We start from the raw sequence: 13,919 nt of genomic DNA, 5'->3' as shown, positions 1-13,919 counted from the left end.
AAAGTGGCCCTCAAAAGATAAAAGGTATCAAGAAGCAATTTTTTCATATACTACTTGCAATGCAAGAGAAAGTTGAAATCAGATAAGACGTAAATCTAAGAGGATAGAAGTAAGAAAGGATAGACACCTCAACACTAGAAGAAGTTAAACAAGCAATCAATGGTCAAAAGAATAACAAGGCACCAGGAATAGATGAAATACCCGCGGAAATCTATAAGCTAGGCGATGAACACCTATTAAAATCTATTTATGTACTCATAACAAAAGTATGGGAGGAGGTAGCATATATAAAAAGGATCAACTTTTTGTAGTTAAATAAATACTACGAAATGCCAGGGAACATAACATCGATGTAACATATACATATAAAACATCTTCGTCGCTTTCAAATAGAGTTATGACTAAAGTGATAAAAATAAGTTGTACCATATACTGTCCGAACTAGGGATACCATATAAATTAATCAGAATGATCCCTATAACTGATTATCTATGCAGATGATATTAATACTATGAGTCGTGGCGCGGACGTGGCAAGACGAACATTCTTAGCATTTGTTGTATTATATTAGTTTGTATTTTTGCTATCTTTTTTATTTAGTTAATTTAAATTTAAATATTGTGATGTTATAATTTTTTTTTCCCTTAACTGGGTGGTACCTGTGAGAAATAAAGTCTTATTATTATTATTAAAACAAAAATACTAATATAAAAATGGGTAACGGAGACGCACGCATCATAAAAGCACACAATGTGGAAACAGTGCTACATTTCAAATACGTGGGAGTGAAACTGTATTCAGCTGGTGCTAAAATCCAAAGACCACAATAACAAGTTACGAGTTTATTAATTAGAAATAAAGCATAAATGTATAGAAGTGAGAAAAATACCTCTCTCAGAATTTATTAGACTGTGACGGTTACAATGGGCTTGACATGTGGCGGATGTTGCTAGACGATTTTGAACAGTCAAATGTACGGGAAAAGCCCTAGAAACGATTACAGTATGAACGCAATTTTTAGAGTCTCCGACAGTGGAAGAGAGCGGCAGAAGATTGAGAGGTGTGGAGGTAGAAAATAAAGAAGACCACGTATAAATTTGCACTGTAGAAGTATATGAAGAAGAAAAAATCTATTTCTTTGTGAACCAAGAAGGACAAGAAGACTGCGGAATTGAATTTATAATAACCCAAAGAATTTCTGAATCAGTTTAGTTACTTCATCCAATATCTAGTATAAACGGGGTTCAGATTTTAATCGGGAAGCTTTACTTGGATGTAGTACCAAAATAACACAAGCTTTTTATATAAACATAGTTAAAGTTGAGCCAAAAATGTACATTTTATGTTTTATTTCGGCTATAAGTAAACCGTAGAATTTGAAAATTTGTACGTATTTATTACTACCCTCTAAGGGGATGAAAATCACAACCGCTTTAAATTTTTTATAAGAACTTTTTGGAATTTTAATGTAATAAAATCTGAGTTTTAAAGCTCATTCTTTAATGGTACTTTTTTGTTTCTTTAGTGTTTTCTTTAAAGATAATAGTTACCGCGTAAAATAATAAAATATGTTACAGTGTGCGGCAAAGCACTGTTATTATTAAAAAAAATTATAATTGGCTATGGAAGTTGTGCACTTACCAGGATCTAGTACTGAGAAAATAACACAAGTTAATTGTGTTATTTGTGTGAATCTCCGCCTGAGCCAATTACGTTGTTGTAAACAATAATAAACAAGATAATTATAATTAAAATTGAATTAATTACCTTTTCATAATAATAAACAATATTAAAAAAAAATTGATACTTTTGCTTAATACGAGTCAAAAAATATTAATAATCGTCAACAATTATAAGGAGTCAATGTAAATAAAACTCAGAGCCAACTTTTAGAATAATTTTAGTTAAACATGACAGCACATAGCGGTACATGACAATCTTACTCAACACTCCTTCACGGTATAACTGACATTACAGAAGAAATGAAACTAACCTTACCCAATATTCTTTCTTGGCTCGATTAACATTTCTAAACAAAACTAACCTTACAGAATATGTTTCAATTAATATTTTATTAATTATTAATTAATGCAATAAAAATTAATTAACCGATATTTGCTTTTGAGATACCTTGTTCAAGACTTGTAGAAATATAATTTTAAGAAAATCGCGTTTAAAGTTTTGAATTGTCAAAATTGATTTTTTTCAATTTCCAATGACTTATTGGCTGGTTTGCAATTGTAGGACCATACAATAAACCTTCTGTTTCTTCATAAAATCAACTTTCCAAGCCAACTGTTCTTTCTGTGCTTTTCTAGCTTTTATGGACAGCGATTCACTACATCGTTCTATTTTCAAACCGACGAATTGAAGCTTTCGTTAGCATTCTGAGTGTAATAATAATAATAATGTTTATTCACGTAAGTAATACAGTATTACAGTGACTATTTCATTCATATCGTTAACAGCCAATAAGAATTCGCGGTTTTCCGTCAATTGCGAGTATTTCAGCGGTTATTTGGCCGTAACCATGGAGAACGATAATACGAACCTTTGTATTATCGCTGTAATACGAACCTTTGTATTATCGCTTGTTTGACATTTAATTAATTTCGAGACATCCATGCATGTTTCCATAACAATCAATGTAATTTATTAAAAAAATATAAAGATTCTAAAAATATGTATATTTTTTATTCATGAAATAGTCTAGCCATATACAACACGACAATTGAAAATACACGAATCTCGACGTATTGCCTTAAAAAACACCACTCGACCTTCGGTCTCGTGGTGTTTCAGGCAATACGTCTCGTATTATCGAGTATTTTCGATCGTCTTGTTGTATAATATATGAAAAGTCAATAGCAGATACAAAAATAAATATGTGTATAGGTACTATAAGTATAGTAATAAAACAAATTAACTTTGTTACTCCACAAACTGATCCTGCATATAATCAGACCATACATAGTAGGCTTTCTTGACCAGATTAGACTTAACACATTTTTTGAAGTGTCCTCGTTCCATAGTTTTCATTTCTTCTGGCAACTTGTTGAAAAATTTAACTCCCCGGAAATCAGCATATCATTTAGTCATTCATTGTGTCGTGTGTGTAAAAGTTTGCATTCCTATTAAATACTTTAGAAGTACTATTAAGTACTTCTATTGTCATAAACATACATCAAGGTAGCCAAAATGTATGCACTTGGTACGGTAAATATACATTCTGTTTTAAATACATCTTTGCAGCTGTCAGTAGTTTTAAGATTGCATAAAGCTCTCACCGCCTTCTTCTGCAAACCAAAAATTCTTCTTAAGCCAGGTGAATGACCCCAAACAACTATGCCGTATGTTGCAACAGCATGAAAATTTGCAAAATAAGCTATTTTGGCCACTTCATGAGATGCAATTTTGCTGAGACGTCTAATTGTAAAAATTGCTGATGTTAATTTTTTACTTATGATATCAGTATGTGGATTCCATGTTAACTTGGGATCAAGAGATAAACCCAAGAACTTCACCGCGGGTAAGTTTGAAGGTAATTTTCATTTAGTTTCAGGCAGTTGTTCGTGAACCACTCCTTTGACTGAGTTAAAGCACCGGAGGACTTTAAAGGTAGTAATTGCTGATTAGAATCTTTTATTAATACGGAAGTATCATCTGCGTAAATACACATATTCTCACGGTCATTAAACGGTAGATCATTAATGTGTGTTACGCATATCAAAGGACCCAGTATTGATCCCCGTGGTACTCCACTTATTAGTTTAGATGTTTCAGACGTATTATTTTCCCAAAAAACATATTGCTGCCTACCTACAAGATATCATCTAAGGAGATTCTTGGCCTCTTATACCATAAAAGTATAATTTTCTCAATATTATATCGTGGCTCACCGTATCAAACGCTTTACTTAAATCAGGAAAACTGATTTGCACCGACGTTTTGTACAAAATCTATAACATCCATTATTGCCGTAATAGTTGACCTACCACTACGATAACCATGCTGCCTGTTGTTTAGAAGGTCAAAGCGATCTAGGAATTTTAGTAACCATTTTGATGAAAAAAAAGATTTTTTAAGTTTTCTGAATTTTCTAAATGTATTTCCCCCCTTAAACTTCCCTCTTCGATATCAAGAATCTAAGTGTTTAAAGCTATTCAAAAGGTACAGAGGTTTCGCGGGGCGTTATGGACTTTTAACACATTTGTTGACTATTGCTTAAGTCCTGTTTCATATCATTTTGATCACGCTGTTAGTTCTACATTCCAACAACCCCAATATTGATTTTCCACCTATACAGCTGCTATATGGTGTCTAAAAGCTGTTTTAAGAACTGCTTCCAAACTTGGGTGGTGAGAGGTAAAATATCAATAAGCACAAGCTGATATTGTTGCTAAAACCATAAACTACAAATCGTATGTGAGAAAATTCTAAAACATGATGGGCAAAGAGGAATATTTTATAGATTTTTTTTGGATACATAGCCTCCACGAAGGGACAAGTAGTAGTAGACTCACAAGGGAAGTATCAGAACGTTCCCTCACCGATTTTGATGAAATTTGGTACAGCGATAGTATGGCCAAAAATAAGGTTTACGTATTTTTTTATACGTGCTAATAAAGCCCCTGGGGCGAGTTATAAGGGTTGGAAATCGGGGCGTAATATATACCCCTATAATACAACTATCCCTAGTTTTTTGGAATATTTTAAAAACTACCCTGTCGATTTTGACGAAATTATGTGTCCTTATAGTACGTTTAAAAATATTAACGACGTGTTTTTTCTTATTTGCCTGTGACCATCCCCTGCAATGTTATGGGGTATCATAGATAACCCCTTTCCTTAAGAATAATGTGATAAACTGTTACACTGTTGAACAATATTTTGAAGAAAACCATAAATTAGATGTAAATTAAGATTTACGCAGTAAAATAAACCCTGTACGACATTTAGGGGTGGCTGGGGTTAACTACCCTAACCACCCCAAGAATTAATTTTTTTTGCGAAAAAGATTTTGGTGCAATTTACGACGATGATTTTTTTTATACATTAGGTAGTACTTTTGAAAGAACTTACAGGGGTTAGCAGTTTGGGGTAGAAAATATATTTTCGCTAATAATTTTCATAATCCTACAGAAAACGTTTTTTATCCTTACTCTCTTTAAATAACACAAAAGTTACTGTAGTTATTTAAATATTTATTAATAATGAGTTAAAAAGTAACTGACAAAGAAATGGTTGACTATTACAAATTGTATTCTACATTATTAATTTAATTTCTTTCTTTTTACTTTTTTTTATTCAATGTATTGTTGGTAATAATGAAAATCATGGAAAAAATGTTTTAAACACAGCGATTGTTTACACCATGCACAAGTTATAACAGCTATTTCTCCACATATATCACACGTAGGTTTTTCATTGGGAAAGCAAACGTCCACGAGATTTTCAAACTGTTCTGGTCTCTCCTCTATATATCCAGACACTAGCCACGCGTAATTAAAAACGTTAATAAATCGTGGGGAAGACAACTGGTTATGCGTTAGGGATTGCAATTTTAAAATATTATCTTGCTGATGCAAATTGACATCGTACTGGTAGAGAATAACTTGATCAGAAAATCTTCTAATGAAATTATTCCATATCCTAAAACCAAATACATCCAGGGGTTGAATTTGATCTGTTGTCCCTGCAGGTATAAACAAATATTTAAACTTAACATCCGATGGAGTTACTTTACTAATAATTTCAGGGCAGTGGCCACTCCAAGAATCCAGTAATAGTAATGATTTGGGTCTGGTGTTTGGGAAATAGACATTTTGTAGCCAATTTTTCATATGAGCAGAAGTCCGTTTACCAGAGTTTGATGCCAAAACGAATATGTTATCTGCTTTGAACATTGTATTTATTACCCTCAGATTTAACACAACTGATAGAAACAATGATTATCAACAATACATTAAATAAAAATAAATTAAAAAAAACTAAACTAACAATGTAGAATACAATTTGTGATAGTCAACCACTCTTTTGTCAGTTACTTTTTAACTCATTATTAATAAATATTTATATAATTATCTTAACTTTTGTGTTATTTAAATAGAATAAGGATAAAAAAGCTTTTTCTGTAATAGTATGAAAGTTATTAGCGAAAATGTATTTTCTACCACAAACTTCTAACCCTTGTAAGTTCTAACAAAATCGACAATTTTCGCAAAGAAAAATAATTTTTGGGGTAGTTAGGGTAGGTAACCCCAGCCATCCCTTAATGTCGTATAGGGTTTATTCTACTACGTAAATCTTAATTTACATCTAATTAATGGTTTTCTTCAAAATATTGTTCAAAAGTGTAACAGTTTATCACATTATTCTTAAGGAAAGGGGTTATCTATCATACCCCGTAATTTTGCAGGGGATGGTCAAAACACGTAATTAATATTTTCAAACATACTATAAGGATACATAATATCGCCAAAATCGACACGGTAGTTTTTAAAATATTCCAAAAACTAGGGGTAGTTTACCCCCTGAAGCCCTCAGATGTATGTGTGATATATCAATGGAAAGCTCTTTGAAAATGAATATCAGTTTACATTTACCACATTGCGGTAGCTATTTTCGTTTTCAGCCTATAAGCGAATATACAGGTGTCCCACCTAAGTTGCCTCGGTCCATAGCCGAATTATGATTGAGTTTTTCAAAAAATGTTTCAAATAAAAGTTGAATTGAATCATATTGTACATATTTTAAAATTAGTTTCAGTAATGGCGGACTTCCGCTTCTACCGGAAATGGATATCAACTTTGTTATTTTAAATGGAACATCCTGTATATTATTGCATTTTTGGATTCCTCGTGAAATTTTAATGGTACTTTGTTAAGGATAGCTTAGGTCTAACTGGTATCGTTTTTGAATTATATGACGATTTTAGAAAAATATGACATTTGCAGCGTCTTATAAATTTGGCAATTTTTCCGAAACTGTGAAAGCTAGAAAGATCTGTAATATTCGAACTTTTTAATCATGGATAACTTAATTTTTTTAAATGGAACAATATACCAGTTTTTGCATAACTGGATGTAAAATTTAATTTCCTTTCAGTTTTATGCAGGTATCATGGTGTCTATCTTCAACGGTTTTGGAGATATTCTCGATTTTTCAGTTTTTAACGATAGATACTTATTTCGCAGCGCCGTGCCGGCCACTTTCCCCTCGCATTTTACCAGGCTTGGGACTGGCAGAAATATTACTGGCATGCTTAAAAAGTGGCCAACAAAACACAACAAGACCACTGAAAACAAAACACAAATAAAGAAACACTATTGCATCAAATGTTCAAAATGTTGTCCGTTTTGTTCACTACATAATAGAAATCGTTTTTGTAAGGAGTTTTGAACATTTCTGAGCATTTCTGGTGTGATTTCTTGAAAAGCTCTTACAATACGTTGACGCATATCGTCAGGAGTAGATGGTGATGTCTCATAAACCGTGCTTTTAATGAAACCCCATAAAAAGAAATCGCAAGAGGTAAGATCTGGCGATCTCGGAGGCCATCTAACAGGTCCTCCTCGTCCTATCCAGCGGTCCGGAAAGGACACATCCAAATACCGACGTACTTGGGCGGTATTGTGCGGTGGAGCACCATCGTGTTGGAACCACATCCACTGACGAATAGCTAGTGGAATATTTTCCAACAGAACGCCCAAACTATTTTCTAAAAATTCTAAATAAATCCTACCCGTCAAACGTTGATTATGAAAGAAAGGGCCTATGATATGCGTTCCAATGATACCTGCCCACACGTTCACTGACCATCTGTACTGGCTATGCGTTGCAAGGAATCGATGGGGGTTTGTTGTATCATAATAATGACAATTATGACGATTCACAAACCCATTTTTGTGAAAGGTAGCTTCATCCGAAAACATCACCTGTCCGAAAAAATTCGCATCAAGATTAGTTCTTTCAATTACCCACTGACAGAATAACAGCCTGCTTTCGAAATCGCCTTCAGTAATTTCCTGGTGCAACTGGATTCGATACGGATGACAATTATGTTTTCTTAAAATCCTGTGTACCGAAGATTTACTGATGTTTGTCCTCCTACTTATTTCACGCACACTAGATTCTGCATTTTCTTGCACAGCTAACAATACGTCCAACTGGTTTTCATCCGTAAGTACGGAGTTATTACGGTTGCGCTTAGTACGTTTTACGGATCCAGTATTTGTAAATCTTTCCAGTAAGGACAGAAATGCCCTCCTATTTGGATGCCTCCTATCTGAATATTGTTGTGCGTAAACTCTTGACGCTAACAAAGCGTTTTTGTTACATTCGCCGAGGACGAAAACCATATCGACTAATTCTTTCCGCGTAAGTGACATTCTTAATTATTATGATAACAAATAATACTTTGAAAACCAGTTCGAATGCGTAGAACACTAATGACAGTTCTAATGCGTGGAACAGTAATGACAGTTTACCTAATTTGTTTTCCAAGCCTACTTCAATTTTTAATAGTATTGCAAAGCGTCAACCACCTTCCATTTTACCAGTCCTAAGCCTACTTCGCAATACATATCTATCGTAAAAAACTGAAAAATCGGGAATATATCCAAAACCGTTGAAGATAGACACCATGATACCTGTATAAAACTGAAAGGAAATTAAATTTTACATCCAGTTATGCAAAAATTTGTATATTGTTCCATTTAAAAAAAATAAGTTATCCATGATTAAAAAGTTCGAAAATTACAGATCCCTACTTAAGAATCCCGTAATATAAATGCATAATTTTCAGCAAACGTGTGTTCTTTTATTGTTCATCCAAAACAGAAAACCAAATCTTTCTAGCTTTCACAGTTTCGGCAATATTACCAAATTTATAAGACGCTGCAAATGCCATTTTTTTCGAAAATCGTCATATAATTCAAAAACGATACCAGTTAGACCTAAGGTATCCTTAACAAAGTACCATTGAAATTTCACAAAGAATCCAAAAATGCAATAATATACAGGATGTTCCATTTAAAATAGCAAAGTTGATATCCATTTCCGGTAGAAGCGGAAGTCCGCCATTACTGAAACTAATTTTACAATATGTACAATATGGTTCGATTCAACTTTTATCTGAAACATTTTTCGAAAAACTCAATCATAATTCGCCTATGGACCGAGGCAACTTAGGTGGGACAGCCTGTATATATTTCGCCCCGATTTCCAACCCTTATAACTCGCCCCAGGGGCTTTATTAGCACGTATAAAAAAACACGTAAACCTTATTTTTGGCCATACTATCGCTGTACCAAATTTCATCAAAATCGGTGAGGGACCGTTCTGGTACTTCCCTTGTCAGAGTTGTATAATTTGCCGCAAGCAATAAGTTGGACAATCCCAACATTTTTTTTTGTAAAGAATGTTTTGGAGCTATCCTGCCTTTACAGCGTCTTGAATTGTTTTGTGATCTAGATGACGGTTTATGAGGTTTAGATTAATTTTTTATTTGGCCAAATTGATTACATTGATTCATCCTGTATATATATAAATTTGTTAAAAACCTATATTTTGTCGCCGCTGGTTTTTGTGTGTCTAGAAATAGGAATAATGCTGCTCAAAGCCGCTAATTCCGTTAAACTAAGAATGTTCAAATAGTAAGTATAACACAAAGCCAATTTCTTGTATATGGCCGTCAAAACAGAACTTTTCAGTTCTCTTTACTTCTTAGTCTTTCTCTTTCCTCACACTAATTTACTGTCTCCTCAACTCTCTTTACTAATTTCGTATAAGGTTATCATACCATGAAACATTAAATAATGTTAATGATTAAATTTATGTTTAAATTTTCACGTTAATAATTATAATGGAAATTAATTACTGGAAAATTTTCTAACAGTAACGAATAACGTTTACAAAGCTAATCCAAAAACATATTTTTATCGCGTTGAAAAAAATCGAAAATTTATCAGTATGTTCATTGTAATCCGCTATAATAAACAATTCCATTTTTTCGAGAAGATTCACTTATGTATACACGAGTTATTATTCATACATGATGCATACTTGAATGGAAAATACTACCTCCCTGAAAACGAAAAAACGTAAACAAGCCTTTTAGATATATAACCGACCTCTCCATTAACGTTTCAGTAGTAGAAACGAGTTAAAACGAACAACAGTAAATTATTTTTTAATTAATAAGTAATATTATTAAGACGGTAAGTTAATTAATTAATTAATCAATTATCTTTGTAAATTATAATTTTTATTGTAGATGGAGTTTAAATTTGTTATATCATTCCTATTACTTTTGGCAATTGGATCTAACGCCAAAAAGTTACCGTTAGAAGAATCGAGGCCTTATGTGATGAGTTTAAGTTTAGAATTGAAAGAAGAAAAAGTAGTAGATTTTATAATTGACTCCCTATTTGCAACAAGTGGTTGGAAAAACTCGACTCCTTATTGTCCCATACAACTCAGTGATGTCTTAAGTATCATACCATTTAAGAAAACTTCAGCTATCGACTTAAACAATGCCATAACTCAATATTTGCATCTCGAAATAACCGACGACGAAATCAACAACTTTGTTCAAAACTTAGATTACACAACGTTGAGTTTTATGGGATTAAACGTCGGTAGTGTGTACAAAAATTTCGTTAAAACTTATTTAGCAACTGATCCGACTAGAATTATGGATGTTTTGAACGTATTGGGTATCGCACAAGACTTTGCGGTAGCTTATGCGTTCGGCAAAGACGCCGATATGTTTGCGGCTCTACAAAAAGCAAACTTTTCGTTAGCAGCTTTAACCGAAATTGAAACCCTTTTAAACGTTACATTCAACATGAAAGATTTGACCAAAGTACTAGGAATTAAAAAATTAAATCCTTTGTATCTCCAGAAATTTATTAACGAGGATTTAACGAATTATTTGGGTTTAACAGAACCACAAGAAACTGATTTCGTAAACTTTTTAAATTCATTTATGCTTGAAGCGGACGATTACAAAGACATTAAAGGATTTAAAATGTGTTATAAAGAGTTAACACAAAACGTAGCTTTGGGCGTGGCAATCTCTCAAAACGAAATTATCACAAACGATTTTAAAATCTATGAAAGTTATAACGACTTAAAAGATTACGTTAATTTCAAAATTATTTCGGTCCAAATGAAAACGCCTTATTTATTTAGTTCCTTTGAAACTTTGGACGTTTTCAACAAAATTACTATAACCGGTGTTTTACCTCAATACATCGAAACGACCACATCATACGCCGATATCGATACTAAAATGTGTACTTACGTTACTATTGGCACTAAAAAATTAATGGAACAACCCGTTACAGCTCGCATGGTCGGAAACGAATTGAAAATTGCCAAAACGTTTATGACCACCTTTAAAACGGGAAGTCCATTGATTTGCGATGGAATCCTTTATGGTTTAGCTGCCGCGGAAAATATGCTATCAATCATTTTCGACGTTTTCGAAGAGAAAGGGATTGAGCAAATTGAAAATGAGGAACTCATGTATGCCTTAAATAATTTGTTTGAGGAATTCGGAATTAATCCTTGCGATTATTTCTCGTGCACTCCACCCGAATCTATTAATGGTGGATTTGTGGTTGTTCCACCAGTTGAAGGAAATTTTGAAATTGGAAGTGAAGAGTATGATTATTATGGGGAAGAAAATTATGAGGAAGAAAATAATGAAGAAGAAATTAATAAGGAAGAAAATAATGAAGAAGTAAACAAGATTGTTGATGTAGAGGAAGGAAATGTTGATAATGAGAATGTGCAAGGGTTAGAAGAAGCCAACGTTGAAGAACAACAAGTTGCACAAGAACAACCAACTGAAGAACAAGTTGTAGAAGAACAAGCTGAGGTTGGGCAACAACCAGTTGTGCAACAAGTTGTAGAAGAAAATCCAGTTAAAGAACAAGCTGTTCAAGAACAACCAATCGAAGAACAAGTTGCAGAAGAAAATCTAGTTAAAGAACAACCAATCGAAGAACAAGTTGTACAAGAACAAGCTGAGGTTGGGGAACAACCAGTTGAGCAACAAGTTATAGAAGAAAATCCAGTTAAACAAGAAGGTGATGTTGAACAACTACCAGTTGAGCAACAAATTGTAGAGGAAAATCCAGTTAAAGAGCAAGCTGTACCAGAACAAGCAATCGAAGAACAGATTGTACAAGAACAAGCTGAGGTTGGGCAACAACCAGTTGAGCAACAAGTTGCAGAAGAAAGTTTAGATAAAGAACAAGCTGTACAAGAACAACCAATTGAAGAACAAGTTGTAGAAGAACAAGCCGACGTTGGGCAACAAGTTGTAGAAGAAAATCAAATTGGAGAACAAGTTGATGTTGGACAACTACCAGTTGAGCAACAAGTTGTAGAAGAAAATTTAGTTGAAGAACAAGCTGTGCAAGAACAACCAATCGAAGAACAAGTTGACGTAGGACAACAACCAGTTGAAGATTTTGTAATAGGAGAAGGACAACACACCATTAGCGAAGAACTTGAAGTAGTAAATAAGATTGATGAACAAGTAATTGATGATCAACAAGTTATTGAAGAACAAGTTATTCCACACGGTGAAGGTGTAGATGATGAACCTTGTATTTCTGATCAATTAATAAATGAAGTAAATGAGGAAGTGCAACTTGTTGAGAATTAACCACCACCTAATGAAGAACATGTGGTTACATATCAACAAGAATATTAGAAGTAGAAAAACATAATATTAAAAAAGGTTTTGAGATAGAAAAATTGTAGTTTGGTTAAAAAATAAATAAAGATAAATTGAGAAAACTGAGAAATATTACTCCATATTTTTGATGTAAGAATTTTTCATTACCAATTCAGTTAGGATGTGAGGTATTTTTCGCTTTTAACGCCATAATTAATTTCATAAATTGAAACGTTATAATCGATTTGAGTAAGATTAAATTGTTCTTGAGATTGGGCGATTTTTAATAACGATAATAATAGAAAGAAGGGGATTATTTTCGGGTTGTCTAATTAATATTTTTGGCAAGGTTAATTTTAGTTAATTTATTATGTTAAATAAGAAGAAAATAATATTTCATTTTCTTTTAAGAAAATAATATTTCATTTTCTTCTTATTTAACATAATAAATTAACTAAAATTAACCTTGCCAAAAATATTAATTAGACAACCGTTTATCTACGTAAATGCGTTATCTGGAAAGGTACAAACGAAATTCTTTTAATTATTTGCTTTTTGATATAACAGAAATTTCAATTCATAATTTATCTATGTAGAAGTTAAGTGAAACTGGACCACAAGGTAAGTAAATTAATATTTCTCACTTTTCTCATTTTAATTTCAAATTTTTTAGATGGAATACCCGAAAATAATCCCCTTCTTTCTATTATTATCGTTATTAAAAATCGCCCAATCTCAAGAACAATTTAATCTTACTCAAATCGATTATAACGTTTCAATTTATGAAATTAATTATGGCGTTAACAACGAAAAAATACCTCACATCCTAACTGAATTGGTAATGAAAAATTCTTACATCAAAAATATGGAGTTTCAAAAAGTTTTGTCCGATTTAAATATAAATTTCTTGCCGAATTTTTATCAAGAGTTATGGTTACAACCGGGGATTGAGGCTTTATTTAAAGAATCGCCAACAGATTTGCCTAAATTTATACGAAAAATAATCGACAAATTTGAAAATAAAAAAGAAACCTTAAAAAATATTTTGGAATTATTAAACATTGATGTTACCGGATTTATGGACGCATTAACTTTCGACGAAGACGAAAAACTATATAAATACCTAAAAACCGGTAATTACAACGAAACCATTCTACAACAAGTTTACAAAGTAGCCAACACCACATTAGCCGATTTAGTTGGTCTTGCCCAAACTGAGGTTATC

The 13,919-nt window shown here is 32.8% G+C and overlaps 1 protein-coding gene across 1 annotated transcript; it reads left to right on the top strand.

Annotated features, from left to right (window-relative positions):
* Positions 1-10,141: 10,141 nt before the first annotated feature.
* LOC111428332 (uncharacterized) lies at positions 10,142-12,816 on the top strand. Its single transcript, XM_023063850.2, has 2 exons — positions 10,142-10,220; positions 10,277-12,816. The coding sequence occupies exon 2, from the start codon at positions 10,277-10,279 to the stop codon at positions 12,680-12,682; it is 2,406 nt and encodes an 801-aa protein (XP_022919618.2). The 5' UTR covers positions 10,142-10,220; the 3' UTR covers positions 12,683-12,816.
* The last annotated feature ends 1,103 nt before the right edge of the window (positions 12,817-13,919 follow it).

This window comes from Onthophagus taurus, chromosome 7 (genome assembly GCF_036711975.1).
Source record: "Onthophagus taurus isolate NC chromosome 7, IU_Otau_3.0, whole genome shotgun sequence".
NCBI lineage: Eukaryota > Metazoa > Arthropoda > Insecta > Coleoptera > Scarabaeidae > Onthophagus > Onthophagus taurus.
Note: the sequence above shows the minus strand (reverse complement) of the source record. Positions and strands in the feature narration are given on the sequence as shown.

Coding starts and splice junctions, on each gene's coding strand:
- LOC111428332 (XM_023063850.2), top strand. CDS start 10,277: ATGGAGTTTAAATTTGTTATATCATTCCTATTACTTTTGGCAATTGGA.